The sequence below is a fragment of the Mus pahari genome, chromosome 10 (genome assembly GCF_900095145.1).
Source record: "Mus pahari chromosome 10, PAHARI_EIJ_v1.1, whole genome shotgun sequence".
NCBI classification, from domain to species: Eukaryota; Metazoa; Chordata; class Mammalia; order Rodentia; family Muridae; genus Mus; species Mus pahari.
Window position 1 is genome coordinate 101,466,404 of NC_034599.1, and position 16,401 is coordinate 101,482,804.

Below are 16,401 nucleotides of genomic sequence, written 5' to 3' on the forward strand. Positions count from 1 at the left end.
GCTTCAAAACCATCTGTGACTCTAGTTCTGGGGTATTGGATACCCTCTCTGGCCTCTGTGGGGATAAGACATGTATATGGTACACATAATATATGTAGGAAAAACGCTCATATAGGAAATAAAAGTAGCCAGGCAGTGGTGGCTGCCTATGCCTTTAATCCCAGCCCTTGGGAGGCAGAGGTAGGCAGGTCATCTCTGTGAGTTCCAGGATAGCCTGTTCTACAGAGCGAGTGCCAGAACAGCCAGGGCTATACCAAGAAAACCATGTCTCAAAAAAAACCAAACCAAAATAAAATAAAATAAAACATTAAGAAAAATAAAAAAGGGGCTGGTGAGATGGCTCAGTGGGTAAGAGCACCCGACTGCTCTTCTGAAGGTCCAGAGTTCAAATCCCAGCAACCACATGGTGGCTCATAACCATCCGGAACAAGATCTGTCTCCCTCTTCTGGAGTGTCTGAAGATAGCTACAGTGTACTTACATATAATAAATAAATAAATCTTAAAAAAAAAATAAAAATAAAATATTGTTTAAAAAAAGAAAAATAAAAAAGAGAGAAAGAAAAAGAAAGAGAGAGAGAGAGAGAGAGAGAGAAAGAAAGAAAGTAAAAAAGTAATTAAGTCTTTAAAAAAGTTAAATTGGGAGTTGGGGAGATGGCTCAGTAGTTAAGAGCACTGACTGCTCTTGCAGAGGACCTGAGTTCAATCTCTAGGACCCACATGATAGCTCACAACCATCTATAACTTCAGTTCTTCTTCTAACTTCTATAGGCATACGGTACACAGATATATATGTACGCAAAATGTTTGTACATGTAAAATAAAATAAATAAATCCTAAACTGACAAAAGGAAATCACTGGTCATTGAAATCCCTACCAAGGGCAGTTTTGTGGAGAGAGTGGGGAGCCTAGCGCATGTGGATAGGAAAACTAGTTTTAGATGAAGGGCTAGATAGAGCAAGTGGAGAAAAAAAATGGAAAAAAAGGTAAATACACAGTGGTACAGACCTGCGATTCCAGCAGAGGCAGGACAGCAGGAGGATAGGGAATGTGAGGCCACTCTGGACTACATAAAGAAACCTTGTCTCAGAAAGACGTTTTAAATGGAAATATAATAAACTGACAAATCTTTTTTTGGGGGGGGAGGTGTTGAGACAGGGTTTCTCTGAATAGTCCTGGCTGTCCTGGAGCTCACTCTGTAGACCAGGCTGGCCTCGAACTCAGAAATCCGCCTGCCTCTGCCTCTGCCTCCCGAGTGCTGGGATTAAAGGCATGCGCCACCACGCCCGGCCCTAAACTGACAAATCTTTTTTGTTGTTGTTGGTTTTTTGGTTTTTTGAGACAGGGTTTCTCTGTATAGCCCTGGCTGTCCTGGAACTCACTCTGTAGACCAGGCTGGCCTCCCGAGTGCTGGGATTATAAACTGACAAATCTTAATGACACTGGCTCAGTAAATCTTGGTCTGCAGACTAATCTTAGGCTGGTGTAGCTGTGTTCCAGACCAACACACAGCATGTCTTCATTTCCTCTCAGAAGAGTCCTTGGTCCCCTGCGCTTGATATTCACACAAGTAATCCTTAGTTTTATTTCTTCTACTAAGGATTCTTTTGTTTGATGAATGTAGACAACTTTTGATTTTCTTGGTGGCCGAGCTTCGATTTTTATAGGCAGATACGGTTCTAACGGTAAGAGGAGGCAGCTGGAACGCAGACTCTGTGGGGAAGCAGGTCTTGGGGATAATTTTCCTGGGCACTGGGTTTGCTCTGTCTGCAAGGACAATGTGACCAGTTTTACCATCTGTAGCTTGTATCCCCTTAGGGTTGCAGTAATGAATGGAAGAATTCACTGGAAACAGGGGAAGATGGGATTTTCCAGCAGCTCCTGGAGCCTGCCGGGTAGCTAACTGCTCTGTCACGGGGTGGGTGGAGCTGGAGCTGGAGTCTCAGAAGCCACCTGATGGCTATGTTTAAGCAACTAGCCAGGCAACAGAGTTAGCCTGAGAAACAGCTTCCTCCACCATTTCTTTAGGCTGCCATGGCACTGCCCAGGCTCCTGGAGTTTCTTTTTGCTTTGCTTATCCCTGGTAAGGAGCAGTCAGATGTGTGGGTGTGGGTGTGTGTGGGGGAACCCCAGTCTGCAAGTGAAGTTCTGACCTGTAGATAAGCTAATGTGGAGGGCAGAGGCTAAGGAACCCTTGACCCTTGCCCCTTCTGTTGGCTGTTTCTTCAATCACATTCTTCATCTCTCTTCACCTGTCTAATGTCACCTGTAGGAGACAAGGAAGGACTTTGGCTGCTTGGCCCCGAAGGAAAAGGCTATTGTTGTGTTTCTAAATGTGGCTTTCTCCTAGTCCTCCACAGCCTGCCCTGGACTACGTATATCTCTGAGAGCAGTGGCCCTGGGACGGTCCTTCTGCCTTTCTCCTTCAACTGCTCCTCCTACATGCCCACTCTGGAGTTACTCAGTGTGAGACCACCCACCAGCTTCTTCAATAAACCCAGCATGCATGGGGATAACGGAGTCTACCTGGTGATGGTAAGGCCGTGAATACAACTAGGGATTGTGGGGACCAAAGCCAGAAGCGGTCGGAGAGACAGAAAGCCCAGGCCCTATGGGTCTTTGGTCAATTCTGCCACAGGTGTCCTTGAGTAGCTCCGCCCGGCTGGATGCCCTTGCAGTGAACCAGTATGAGCTGCAGCTGCAGTACAGATGTGGTAACTTTGTGGTAGACGGGTCGATCTTCGTTCACGTGCAGCGGGACCCTGGGCGCATGCGCTGTGCTGGTGCTTTTGCCAGCTCAGGTGAGGCTAGGAGCAGTGGGATGGGAGAAGAAGGTGACTATGCCCTCAGCAGCCAGCGCCTCCCTGACCTCTTCTCTGGACAGCTGGGGAATTCATCTATGTGCCAGAGACCGTCACACCTGGGGCCCTGGTGTACGCTCTGCTGCTGCCAGGCCTAGGAGTCCAGAGAGCCCAGGTGAGCTCTGGACCCAGGGCAGTGAGTGACAGGATGGAGGAGGAGGAGGGCTCTGCTCCTGTCCCAGGCACAAGCTCTCAAGACTCTGAAGTAGTCAGTTGAACCTCTCTGTTATACATGTTCCTGGAGAGAGCCACTAAGGGCTGCCTACCCTCTCAGCAACAATAGCAGTTTACCATAGGGACTAAAATCTTATGCGTTCTATGTAGTCTAAGTTCTCCATGACCCCTTTTTTTTTTTTTTTTTTTTTTTTTTAAATCACTTTGGTAACGCTAGAAAGACCAGTGTTCCTCTTTCCCACCCCACCCACCCCCTTTTCATTGGGAGGGTATGCATACAGGTATATGCCATGCATATGGAGTTCTGAGGACAACTTCTAAGTGTTGGTTCTCTCCTTCCACCATGTGGGTTCCTAGGGTCAGACTCAGACTGTTCCTGCTTGGCAGCGAAGGCCTGAGCCTACTCACAGGTTTTTCTTCCTGTCATTTTCTTGTTTGTCTCTGAGACAGCCAGGGTTTACGTTGAGAGATTCTGCTAAACAACAACAACAACAACAACAACAACAAACAAAACAAGCAAACAGCAAACAAAAAAAGAGTAAAAAAAATATCCAAAAAACTCTGAAGGGTATTTGGTTTTGTTTGCTTTAGCAGAGTTGAGGATCAGCGCCAGGGATCACAGTGGAAGGCAGAAGGCCTGGCCTGGGTACAGAACAGTCAGACAGAGGCAGCAGTCTCCTGGGTTGTTATTGGAGGATGTTGACAGGTGGACTTGGGATGCTGGGGACTCGAGGGGACCACTAACATATCTGTCCTGTCAGATAAACATCACCAGTGCCCAAAACCCTTCACCCGGGCCTTTCTCCATTGATGAACAGGGACTGCTGCGGGCACCATCCCAGGGCCTCAGAGGCCAGGCTCAAAAGGTAACCGTGGCTTTGGACCTGGGGATGTCTATGGATTGGGTAGAAGCACCATCTTGTGAAAAATTATTTGTTTGTGACTATCTTGACTGATAAGCTTGTCCCAGACCACTTGCTTCCCTGTGCTGACTGTCTTCTTGCCTCGGCTCGATTCTATGCTGAGCTCTGCAGGTCTGGAAAGGGGGCAGGCCTGTGGTTCTGGGACCTCACGGATCCTCTGACAGAGAGTGCAATGTCTATGGCAATCAAACTTGGAGGGAGAGCTTTGGGTAAGGTAGCCAGTGAGGAGGAAGTTCCCCTTTAAAACAGTCATTTCTGCAACCCCCTGGGTTCCATCCACAGCACCACAGAAATAAACGAACACCCTTCCACCCTCTTAGTAACTGGTTCTTAGAAATTCTAACCCAATATTCATGCTGTGAATGACTCGGAAGAATTGGTGGCCCAGAATAGTAGGGTTCAAAGGGATACTTGTCAACAGAGTGGTAAGTCACACTCCCTTGTTAGAGGTCCTGAGGAGGATTGCCTATTTGAAGGGAGGACTAGGAGTGGATATAGCGGTGGACACATGACATGATTTCCTTCCTGTCCTGTATGCACTGACAGACCTTCCAGCTGCAGATTTCAGTGTCCTTCGCAAAAAACCAAAGCTGCAAAGGGATGCTGACAGTGAAGGTTTTGCCTGCACCCTCCAGTCAAGTCTCCTTCCTGTAAGGCTCCCTTACCCTGGGAACGGTGGAGCATTCTGCATCTGCCTCCAGGGAAGTAGTTGGGGTAGGCTGGAGGACTGCTGGACCATCCTAGCGCCTCTAGGAGGGGCCTGGGGAGCCTGCTGGTTGCACGCAGGAGCTGGATTTCCACCTTTGGTTCAGACAGAAGGCCCAGAGTATTACCATCTCAGAGGATCTGGTTCCAGGGAGCGAGGTGATTCGGATCCAAGCTAGGGGAGTCAACGTACTCTATGAAATCATCTCCCCAAGACCCAGTTTATTCTACTCTATTGGACAAGGTGAGGGAAGGAGTGGGGCGGGTATTGAAGATGTCCTTCACTGGGAAAGGGTGAGGCACAGATGTGACTCCTTCCTGAAAGTTTGAATTGAGAGCCCCAATCCTAGAGGAAGAGGCAGGAATGGCCAAGATCGAGTGGGACTGAGCTGGGGCGGTACAGAACTTTGTTTCTTCTTGCACCTTCTCTACACTCTCAGCTGATGGGGTAGTGCGGACCACTGCACCCCTGGATTTGGCTCGCGTTCAGGGCGCCATGGTCACAAAACTGCGGGTGAAGGCCTCTGAGAGGCTCCGGCCTTGGGCCAGTGATGTGTTCGATCTCACAGTTAGCGTGCGCGCGGTAAACCAGTGGCCCCCACGCTGCCATCCAGCGCTACTGGTGTGAGTACCCGGAAGCCATGTCCCGGCTGGTTGGGGTGAAATTCCCTGGCCCATCATTGGTCCAGACTCCTGTCTTGCCACCTGCCCTCCACTCCCAGGACTCAAATTCCAGAGACTTCACTCGTGGGCACTGTGCTGGACACGCTCACGTGTGTTGACCCAGACTCTGCAGGCGGCCCCCTCGACTACCAGCTGCGGTTCCACAGCCCTCCCCACTCCGCCAGTCTCCGTCTTCGTGACAGAACCCTTGAGGTGCCCAACACACACTCCGAGACTCTGTCCAGACAAGGTGGGAGGGCCAAGGTTTGTTGGCATTGAGAGCCTGGAGGTGGGGTGAGAATAAGGTTGTGGAGACAGCCTGCAGTCTGGAAAACTGGGTCAAGGTAGGCTATCCGTGGACACCCTGGTTTGAGGCACCCTGACATGCCTGACCCTGGCTTCATCTTACTCTCTGGTCCCCTTGGCCAGGTGAATGCTACACTGGACTGCGACGCTCCTGGGGCTTGCTTCCAGCATTCAGCTTCCATCTTGGTGTTCGATGGTGGTCAACCCCAAATGACCAGTGAGTGACCATACTTAGGCCTGAGCATGCAGAACAAGGCTATATTGTCAACCCCCACTCCATCCCCGAGACACAGACAGCTTTTTTTTTTTTTCCCCTCAAAAGCTAGAAGGTCAGGATAAACTCAATTTAAGAACCCTAGGAAGGGCTGGTGAGATGGCTCAGTGGGTAAGAGCACCGGACTGCTCTTCCCAGGGTCCAGAGTTCAAATCCCAGAAACCACATGGTGGCTCATAACCATCCGTAACAAGATCTGACGCCCTCTTCTGGAGTGTCTGAAGACAGCTACAGTGTACTTACATATAATAAATAAATAAATCTTTAAAAAAAAAAACAAAACCCTAGGAAGCCGGGCATGGCAGGCGGATTTCTGAGTTCGAGGCCAGCCTGGTCTACAGAGCGAGTTCCAGGACAGCCAGGGCTACATAGAGAAACCCTGTCTCGAAAAAACAAAAAACAAAAAAAAAACCGAAAAATCAAAAAAAAAAACAACCCTAGGATGTCTCTCTTGAGACCAGCACCACGCCACAGAAAACCTTCCCTCCAACATAGGGCCATATTTACTTACTAAGACCCCCTGGGGCAGGTCTGGGTACCTCAGACCATCTCCTTAACTACCAAGTGGTCCCCAGCTGAGGTTCCAGTGCTGGTGATGGTGACACCCGTCAATGAGTTCTCCCCAGCCTGTGTCCCACGCACGTTCCGGGTTCGGGAGGATGCAGGGCCCCACACTCTGCTGGGCTCCATAGTGGGCACGGATATGGACTACCCTGGTAACAGCCTCGAGTACTACATCTCTGGTGGACCCTCCGCCTTTGCTGTGGATCTTCTGAGTGGTACTTACACCCCAGGGCTGGGAGGGAGGGATAGGGCCAGAGTTGCCTCTGCAGGGTAAAGCTTTGGTCATCCCTTTAGGAGAACTCCACCTCCTGGGGCCTTTGGACTATGAGCAGCAGAGGTTGTACAGGATCATTATTCTGCTGATTGATCACAGCCAAGACTGGGACCTCAACAGTCACCGATCAGGTTCATGTACCATAACCATTGAGGTTGAGGTAAATGACCTCCAAGGCCTAGGAAAGACAAATTTCCCTCTGACTATTTGCTTCTTCATGCAGAAGCCTCAGTTTCTCCTGGGGGCTGGTGGAGGGGAGGGACTTACTGTGGAAAGCCTTAAAGCCTGCTACCTGCCACGTAGGCTCAGTGTTTTCAAAGAAAGCTGATGGGCTAGCCTGGGAGTTCGAGGGATGGGCTGTCATCTCTCCTAATGTGGTGGCCTTTCTCCAGGACGTGAACGACCATGCTCCTGAGTGTGAGCCTCCATTTCAGGAACTCACTATCTACACTCCCCTGGGTCATAGCATGGAGGTGACTAAGGTGTCATGTTGGATCCCACAAGAGCCACAGCGCTTGACTCTCTCCTACAGCATCGTGGGAGGTGTGAATATGTGGGGGCCACTAGGCTGTTGGTGAGAGTCAGGATAAGTTAATAATACCTTCTTCTCCCACTACTCTGCTTTCAGGGAATAGCCAGAGCCGGTTTAGACTGCAAGGGGCCATCCTGGTGTACAATGACACTGTGTTGGGTTCCCCATGGCCAGAGCAGCCCTGCACCTATGAGCTATTGATCCATGTTGCAGATGTGGGCCCTCCCATCCCCCACCTCAGCACCACTGCCACCATCATTGTGCATCTAGTTCCTTGGAAGGCCAGCACGGTGGCCACCAGCACCCACCAAAACACAGTGAGGGGGTTCTCAGGCCCTTGGGGGTTGGGAGAGAGGATCTTGAAGGATGAAGACGCCTGGTTTTTTTTGTTTTGTTTTGTTTTGTTTTGTGTTTTGGTTTTTCGAGACAGGGTTTCTCTGTATAGCCTTGGCTGTCCTGGAACTCACTCTGTAGACCAGGCTGGCCTTGAACTCAGAAATATGCCTGCCTCTGCCTCCCAAGTGCTGGGATTAAAGGCGTGCGCCACCACGCCCGGCAACGCCTGGTTTTTTAAGGTGTGGTTATGAGAGAAGACATTTTTGAGAAGACTGCTAGATGCAAAAATAAATCAGGGGTGTGAGGTACCCCACTGCATAGGGAATTTGAAAGCTGGGTTGCCAATGGCAGTGGTGAGTCAGCGACCCTCCTTTCAGGTGTCCTCAACAATGACACCCCTGATTGTGACAGACATAGAGGCTTTCTGGAAGCCAGAGCCCTGGTTTGTGGTAGTGCTGACAGCGACTGGTGCAGTTCTCCTCCTGGTTCTGGGTTGGCTCCTCAGCAGGACCCTCCGGTGGTAGGTTCCTATCTCAGCATCCTTCTTCGCTAGCCTACATACGGACACTGGCTGGAATAGGGAACTTTACTCAGTATTGGATGACACTGCCAACGTAGGTGGGCAAAGAGACAAACAGACTGAGGAAGGCTGCTGCTGTCTCTCCAGAAGTATTCTGATTAGGGGGGCACTGGGAGTGGCCTCCATCATCGGTGGGGTCCAGTCTTGGAATTGGATGGCCATGGCTGGCTGGCTCAGAGTTTGACATTTACCACTGTTCCCAACGCCTGTCTCCTACCTTATTTCTGCCCTGCTTCTGAAGACTAAGCTTCCGAGACCAGGGTAGGACAGATAATAGTGTGAGCATCTCATGCGGGCACTAGGCATTCCCACCATAAAGGGTCGCTGACATCACTCCTTGGTAGGTACTAGAAGGCCTGCAACTTTCTTGGTCTTCTCCTTTCTGGCCTTTTAGGTTGGCCCAGTCACTACAGGCACCAAGCAAACCAGCCAGAGCTCAGTTGCTAAACAGGTTCGTCTCTGTGGAGGTAAACAGGTTTACCCCTCTGCCTGGGAATCCATCTCTCAAACTCAGGCTGGGGTCCAGCTCATCTTGGACTTCTACTCCACTCCGATATAGCATCCAGGAAAATGAAAGATCTATTGAGAGGCAGATGGAGGCACCAAGGATAGAGATGTCCCAGGTACCCAGAATTGCCATGAGCCTGGTATGCCAAGTCATAGCTCAGGTTAACGGCAGTGAGGCTGCTCTAGGGTACTCCCTATCTCTGCCATGCCTGCCTTCCTGCTTGGGAGTGGCTACCCCCTGTTAGTGCCCGCACCACCACCAAGATAGATCAGGCGGGTGGGCATGGGCCTTTCCATCTGCTCCCCATGGGCAAGGTTCTACTCACTGTGCCCTTTTCTTCTTTTCAGCAACATTTTGATGGCAGAGCCCAAGATGTCCGTAAGTCTCTACTTTTCATAACCCATTCTCTACCTGGGCCCTCACCCTTTCCCAGAATTTCCTTCCCTTTACCCATCTCCTTTTTTACTGCCGCCACCACCAAGCATCCAGCACCAACGTTTTCACTTAGTTCTTCTCTCACCCCCACGAACTCTCGGTCACCCTTCACCCTTTAGGTAACTTTGTTAAGCACCAGTTGGGCCAGGTGACAACCAGACCTAGTCCTGTCTCAGCTCATCGGGGAAGGGGAGAGCTCCCTACACAGTCCAGCTTCACCAGTAAACTATAGCTGACTAACCTGACATTGGCTGCTCTAGAGGATCTGGTGTCTCCTAGCTTTCTGTTCATTTGAGTCAAATCACGGGATTCTTTGTTGAGAAGGGAAAGGGGAGATAAGTTTGGGTCCTTGTGCAAGGGGTGACAACACTGCTGAAGCCAGCCATCGTTTCTTCCCTCCTCTCTCCTGCCCATCTGAGCTCAGGTACAGGGAGAGATTACCTGTTCAGCACACTCACGGGAGCCCGGCGTTGGCCGTGAGGCGGAGTAGCTGTTTTACTCTGTGGGGAATTCCCTTTTCACACGCTCAGAGCCTGGATTTACAAAGCAATTTAGTAATAAAGACGACAAACAGAATACTGCCCGCCTTGTAATCTCTGTGTGGGAGAAGCTCTGAGATCTGTGTTTCCTGGTTGTCACTTGGAGCAAGCGCCACTCCTGTGACTTTACTTTGAAAAAGCGTTTTGTGCTCTGACAGTGACACTTTGTAGAAGAGGCTCTTATCTTTGTCAGTGATGGAAGGGTCTCCAGTTGACCTGTCTACTTGGAGATATTTACTTTTCTTTTATTGAGACAGGGTCTCACTGTGTTGCCCCAATTGGCTTGGAACTCTTTTTTGTGGACCAGGCTGGTCTGGAACTCACAGAGATTCCCCTGCCTCTGCCTCCTCAGTGCTGGAATTAAAGGCATGTGCTACCATACCCAGTAAGACTTGCTTTAAAACTTTTAAAAATATTATTGAGACAAGGTCTCTCTACATAACCTTGGCTATCCAGGAACTCACTGTGTAGATCAGGCTGGCCTTGAGTTCACAGAGGTCTACGTGCCTCTGCCTTCCAAGTGCTGGGATTAAAGGTGTTCATCACCATTCCAGGCAGAATTTTATTTTAAATATATGGTTTTGTAGTTTGGGCTGGCTTGGAGCTTACATGCCTGCCTTGGTCTCCGGAGTGCTGGGATTATAGGCACATGGCTGGCTTGACACTGGCACATTTGTGTACACACAGAGTACAAACTCAGATATCATGTCCCCTCCCTACGTTGAGATAGGGTCTCTCACTGACCTGTAACTCACCGAGTAGGCTAGGCTGACTGATTGGTGAGGCCCAGGATCCGCCTGTCCTCCCCTCTCCAGCACTGGGATGACAGGTGAGCGGCATCGTGCCGAGCTTTTACTTTTCTTGAAATAGTCTGCAGATTCTGGGGCTCTCTGGGCCGCTCAACATTGTTGGGTTTCATGGACAGCCTGCCAACCGTGTGGAGAGGTTTTGTTGGGAAGGATCTGGAATTCTTGGTGGGAGAGATGAGAGAATCTGTGCTTAGCCGTTCCTGGATTACTGAAAACCTCTTTCTGATGCTGAGCCCATGGCTTTATATCTGTTTCCCCTGACTCTCTATCCCTTAGCTCTTCCTGTGCGAATCTAAGTTGTTGCAGATAGCCAAGGGTTTTGTGACAGCCTGGAGAACAGATTTTACTGTGTGCAGTGCTGACACCATGCCCAACTTGGCATCATGTTTATCTCCAAGAGATCCTATTGTCTGAGTAGAGAGTATGCTTAACTGTCTTAGCTTCAAGTTCTCTCTCTCTCTCTCTCTCTCTCTCTCTCTCTCTCTCTCTCTTCTGTGTAGTCAAAGCAGGGTTTCTCTGTGTAGCCCTGGCTGTCCTAGAACCTGCTCTGTAAGCCAGGCTGCCCTCAAACTCAGAGATCTACCTGCCTCTGTCTCCCGAGTGCTGGGGCTAAAGGCGTGTGCCACCATGGTCCAGCTATTGTCAAGTTAAGTCAGTCTTTCCCCTCCTGTCAGTTCTGTGGGCCTGAACCCTATCAGAAGCATAATCTCCATTCTGGAGCAGTTATGGCACCCTAGGCCCAGGAAGAATATGAATGCCCTGGGGGGGGGGGGAAGATGACCTGGGCTTTATTATTTTAAAGTCAGGGTCTTATGTAACCCTGGCTGGCCTGGAACCCACTATGTAGACCAGGCTATCTACCCTCAAAGTCAAGAGATTGGCTTTCTTCTGCCCCTCAAGGGATTGAAGGTATGTACTGCCATGTTCTAACTAGGAAAAACACTCTAAAATTATTTTTATATGTATGTGTGTCTGTGTGAATATATGCCACATGTGTGTTGGTGCCCATGAAGAGGGTGTTGGATCCCCATGAAACTGTGAGTTGGCTGATGTGGGTGCTGGGAACAGAACCCAGGTTCTCTGGGAGAACAGCAAGTACTCTTAACCACTGAACCATCTCTCTTAATGGGGTGCCTATCAAAAGAAGAGTGATAGAGCCTTAAGGTTCAGCAACCTGAGCGGCTATAAGTGGTTTTTCCTGAGTACTTGGCTTACTCTTAAGAGCTTAAGTCTGCTTCTTGTTCATCTTCATTTTATAGACAGAGCAACTCTCAGAGAAGCTAAAGCTCAGAGTTCTCAGAGTTAGGGTGTTTTGGTGTGGGACCAGGTGCTGTGATGCCCTCGGTATCCTAACCTTGAAGCCAAAAGCCCAGGGTTAGGGGCCTACTTATGGAGAACAAGGGATGGCCATTTTTGGACTCATAGTTTGCCTTGGAGACAGATGATAGCCAAGGGCAAAAGACAGTGTCACAGGAACTTAACAGATGCTCTGAGGCAAAGAAGAGCGGTCACTATGTGCTGAGACTTGTGCTGGATGCAGATTGAACTCTATGCCAAATAAGACGGGGAAAGGGGAAGCCAAAAACGAAGAGGTGGCACAGACGGCTGTGCGTCTGGACTGGTGAGAGGCAACGCTGGGAGACGCTTAGAAAACACTAACTCCGGAGCTAGAAGAGTAGAAGGACCCATCGCCACCACTTCCTAAGGCTGTGTGACCTTGGCTCAGGCTCTTTTCTGCGCCTCAGTTTCCTCACCAGTTAACTAGGGTCGATCCCAAGCACAGAGGCAGGCGACAAAGCAAATACCGTGCCGTTGACATTCCCTAAGTGTGTGCGAGAGAGTATGATATAATCTGCCAGCTCAAAACCGAAATGATTGCGCAGGTGAGAAAAGCAAGGGCGCTCCAGCACCCCCCCCTCCACAGTGAAAGCTCCGCTGCTAGTAAACCTGAGAATGGCGCGCATGCGTCAATTCGTGCCGTCACAGTCACGTGCCCCAGGCATTCTGCACGAGAGGCACGCCCTGACTGACGGAAGAGTTGACGAATCAACGCGAAGAACTCCTTCGGGCGTCCCAGGACGAGGCTGTTGATTGGAGATAACCTCAGTCAGGGGCGGGTTCTTTGCGGTCCTTGGTTACTATGACGCCCGGCCCCCGCCCCCTCGGCTGGCCGCCATCTTGTTGTTGATCCGTACCCAGTGGGCAGCGCCAGGAGCTGGACCGAGCGGCCGGTGTGGGGCCGCTGCTGCGGGGCTCAGCCACCTGCGCTGCCTGCCAGGGGGCGGGCCGAGACCTGGAGGCCCGGGGGGCCCAGCTCCCGTGGGGAGCCTTGGGCGCCCGCAGCCCAGGTCGGGCCGGTGAGTGACAGGAGTCGGGCCAAAAGACCCGCCCGACACCCACGGCGAGGGTGGCGGCGGGCGCGGGGTGGTTGCTGGCGCGCGTAGGTAGGGTCGGGACTTGGGGCGAGCATCACTGGAACATGATTCCAGCGTCCTGGTTGGCCTTCCGCCGAGCCTCTCAGATGTTGACAGGCTGGGAGGGCAGCCCGGGTGGAGGTCGGAGAGCCCTGAGCCCTGGGACCGGCCGGCGGGGTAGCGGGAAACCTGCCTTTCAGACCGAATCCCTGGGTGCCTGAGACTCGGAGTGCTGAGACGTGGTTGCTGCCAGCTCGTTCTCCCTGCCGTAACGTTCCTCCTAATCGGCTATAAACGTTACGTCGCTCTTAAGATTGCACACTCCTGCGAGTACATTTTCAGGCCGCTTGAGACTAAGATGAGACGAAACAGGCCTAAAATGCCTTCTGAGCCAAGCAGGGTGGTATCAGGGCCCTGTGCTTTGGGTTAGGGCGATGATCCTCTGCCTGGCACCACCGAGAACCCTCGGAGCCTTCTGTGCTATGCAGGGCTCACTGTTTACTGCTTCTTGGAGAACCTAGCTAACTAGCTAAATGTCCACAGTGGCTGAGTTTTATTTGGGGTATAAGTTCTTTGGTGCTCGACCACCACTTCTTTTTGGAGCATATGGTTTAGGAGGATAAGGATGCTGATGATTTGATTAATTTTGTCTCTTAAAGAGACAGTCCGTTAGGAGTGTTGAGGCTATTAAAACAAAAACTGAAATTGGGTATGGGAGCTCATGCACTAGGCTGAGGGAGGAGGGTCGCCTTGGGTTGCGGGCCGGCCAGCCAGAGCTACCTAACAAGACCCTGTCTGGAGACAAAAGCAGAGCTGAAAGCTGTTGATGCTTGATGAAAACGGGAGTCAGGCTTACGATGGAGGCGGGGCTGGCAATCCCCAAAAGAGTATGCAGCTGTAGACATGGTCCCGGCCGCTGTAAATCACATTTTTACCCAGGGTTTCTTAGGTTCGCCACACAGGTGTCTTATATGTTGTTGTCATATGAAACCCACAAAAGATGATTAAGGAGGCCAAGCAGGAGGTGTGCCCTTAATATCTGTTAGGATCATGTCACCTCTGAACGTTTAATTCTGGGAGAAACCAGAACCCTGGTCTGTGAGAGATACCTTTGGGAGACCTGGGCTGAATGCAGCCGGTCAAGGCAGCAAGTTGGGAGGAGAGGGGACCTGAATAGTATTTATTTCATTGCCCTTTCATCTTTTGAATGATTAATAAAATTTTAGCCTTGGTGAAATAAGTTTCTTGGATAGTTATTAAGGGAGAGAGAGATGCTAAAATCTGAGCTTCTTAGAATTGCCCCACGACCAGCTCCTATTGCTTTTTTTTTGGGGGGGGGGAGAATTAAATTATCCACAGGGTTAAATTTTTGCTCTTTCTGCTAAAATAGCTAACTCTAATCCTCTTATTTCATCTTGGGTATTGTATCTCTTAGTGATATAGAAGACTGTTAATCAAGTTGACAGCATTGACTAATGTGTACAGTCTTAGGGAGTTCAAGTGCCCATTAAAGTTTCTCCTTGGTCTAAGCCTATCTTAGGACTGTTGTCCCAAGAAAATAAAAATACAGGAGAACTTTTCACTCTTTTAATACTTTTATTAGCTCATGAGTATGAATACAGCATCATGCTAAATTCAACAGTTATCCAAAGACAATATCGTATCTGTGATGGATATTTTAGGAGCTGCATCTTGAAGACCATTATTATAGTAGTGGGTCCTCTGCCTCTGTCTTTGCATAATTCATTTGTAAACTTAAGCACTTATTCAGCACTCTAGGTTATTTTGAGATGGTTCTTGTGTATCATAGGCTGTTCTGGAAACTCAAGAGTCACTGTCATCTTTACTTTAGGTGTCCATTTAGCAGACCGGCTGGCCTAGCTCTCCCTCCCTCTCCCTTTCCTCTGTCGACCTCCCCACTTCCCAGCCCCTTCTTTCTCTGTTTTTCAGACAGTGTCTCTGCATAGCTCTGACTGACCTGGAACACTGTAGACCAGGCTGGCCTCGAAATCACAGAGATCCACCTGCTTCTGCCTCCCAAGTTCTGGGATTAAAGGTGTGGGCTGATTTAGTGCTTTTAAACTGTTAACAGCTAGAGATCACAGATGGTGGTTATTCTACACTGATCAGAAGTTTACACAGGTACAGGCAGAGACAAGCAGATCCCTGAGATTGAGGCCAACATAGTCTACAAATTGAATTCTATGACACCAGGGCTACACAGAGAAACCCTGTCTCAAGAAAAAGGAAAAAAAAAGAGAAAGAGACAGGATTATAGGATGAGCTCTGATTTCCTGATGGGGCATCCAAAGAGTTGCTGCCCAGCAGCCCCAGCCTACCTCCTCAGGGTTTATCCTTAGAACCCACTAACTAAATAGCTTGCTCAGCATTCCATATGTATTTTGCTCTCCAGTTCCTCTTGCCCGCTGAGTCTCTCGACCTTTGTCCTTGTTGAAGATTCTGTTACTTTACCTTCGTCGCTTATCTCCAGAGTCCAGTTCAGGTTCTCCCTAGCTTTATAAAACGTCTTTCAAACACTTAGATTCCTGGAGAATATTCCACTCCCTTTGAACAGCAAAACCATTAAAGCCTCTTAAGCATCAGAGTAGGACTTGCTGTATTTTTACTGCATGTGGATGTGCCAGTGCTTGCGTGCATACACATGTCACAGTGTGTCAATGTCAGGACAGCACCTCCTGCTATGGGTTTTAGAGACCCAGCTTTATTGTCTTGTCAGTGTGGTAGCACCCTTGTCCCCTGAGCCCTCTACCAGCGCTGTTTTGTTTTTGAGACAGACTGTCCCTGTATAGTCTAGGCAGGTCACCTGCTTGTTGTCATCCAGGTTGACATCTTGATCTTATTTCTTCAACCACCTAAGTGCTAGGCTTATTCATGTGCACAATCACAACTGATTTGATATTTGCTTGCTTGCTTGCTTGCTTGATTTATTTATTTATTTATTTTTCACTTTAATGGGTGGTTTACCTGAATGTACATCTGTGTACCAAATGCAAGTACCTACCCATAGAGGTAGGAAGGGGGTGTTGGCTCCTCTGGAACCGTAGTTACAAGTTATAAGCTACTGTATGTGTGCTGAGAATTGTGCCTGGGTCCTCTGGAAGAGCCCTAGCCATCTTTCCAGTCCAATATCTTTTGGAGCTGGGTAGTGGTGGTGCTTGCCTTTAACCCCAGAGGCAAAGGCAGGCAGATCTCTTGAGTTTGATTCCTGGTACCCACATAGAAACCCTCCTGTAGGGCTGGAGAGATGACTCAGCAGTTAAGGGTACTTAATTGTTCTTGTAGATGTCCTGAGTTCCGTACCCAGCACCCACATGGCAGCTCATAATCATCTGTAACTTCAGTTCTGGAAGATCTGATGCTTTCTTTTTTGAGTTTGTTTTGTTTTGGTTCTTTTTTTTTTGTTTTAAGATTTATTTATTTATTATATGCAAGTACACTGCAGTTGTCTCCAGAAAAGGGCATCAGATCTTGTTATGGATGGTTG

General features: G+C 49.5%; 2 protein-coding genes across 2 annotated transcripts in view; both read left to right on the forward strand.

The window, feature by feature from the left end:
* The first annotated feature begins 2,033 nt into the window (after positions 1 to 2,033).
* Positions 2,034 to 9,627, forward strand: Cdhr4 (cadherin related family member 4). Its single transcript, XM_029543592.1, has 19 exons — positions 2,034 to 2,082; positions 2,350 to 2,534; positions 2,638 to 2,800; positions 2,884 to 2,975; positions 3,796 to 3,900; positions 4,504 to 4,607; positions 4,770 to 4,906; positions 5,103 to 5,286; positions 5,385 to 5,538; positions 5,755 to 5,848; positions 6,481 to 6,684; positions 6,764 to 6,903; positions 7,136 to 7,286; positions 7,372 to 7,592; positions 7,989 to 8,131; positions 8,586 to 8,642; positions 8,751 to 8,838; positions 9,047 to 9,077; positions 9,559 to 9,627. Exons 1-19 carry the CDS (start codon positions 2,034 to 2,036, stop codon positions 9,612 to 9,614), a joined length of 2,358 nt encoding a protein of 785 aa, XP_029399452.1. The 3' UTR covers positions 9,615 to 9,627.
* A 2,979-nt stretch (positions 9,628 to 12,606) lies between these two features.
* The window catches only part of Ip6k1 (inositol hexakisphosphate kinase 1), a 47,552-nt gene continuing 43,757 nt past the window's right edge, over positions 12,607 to 16,401 (forward strand). The window contains exon 1 of the mRNA XM_021206207.1: positions 12,607 to 12,839. The gene's annotated coding sequence lies outside the window, so the exon portion shown is untranslated. The remainder of the gene's footprint in view (positions 12,840 to 16,401) is intronic.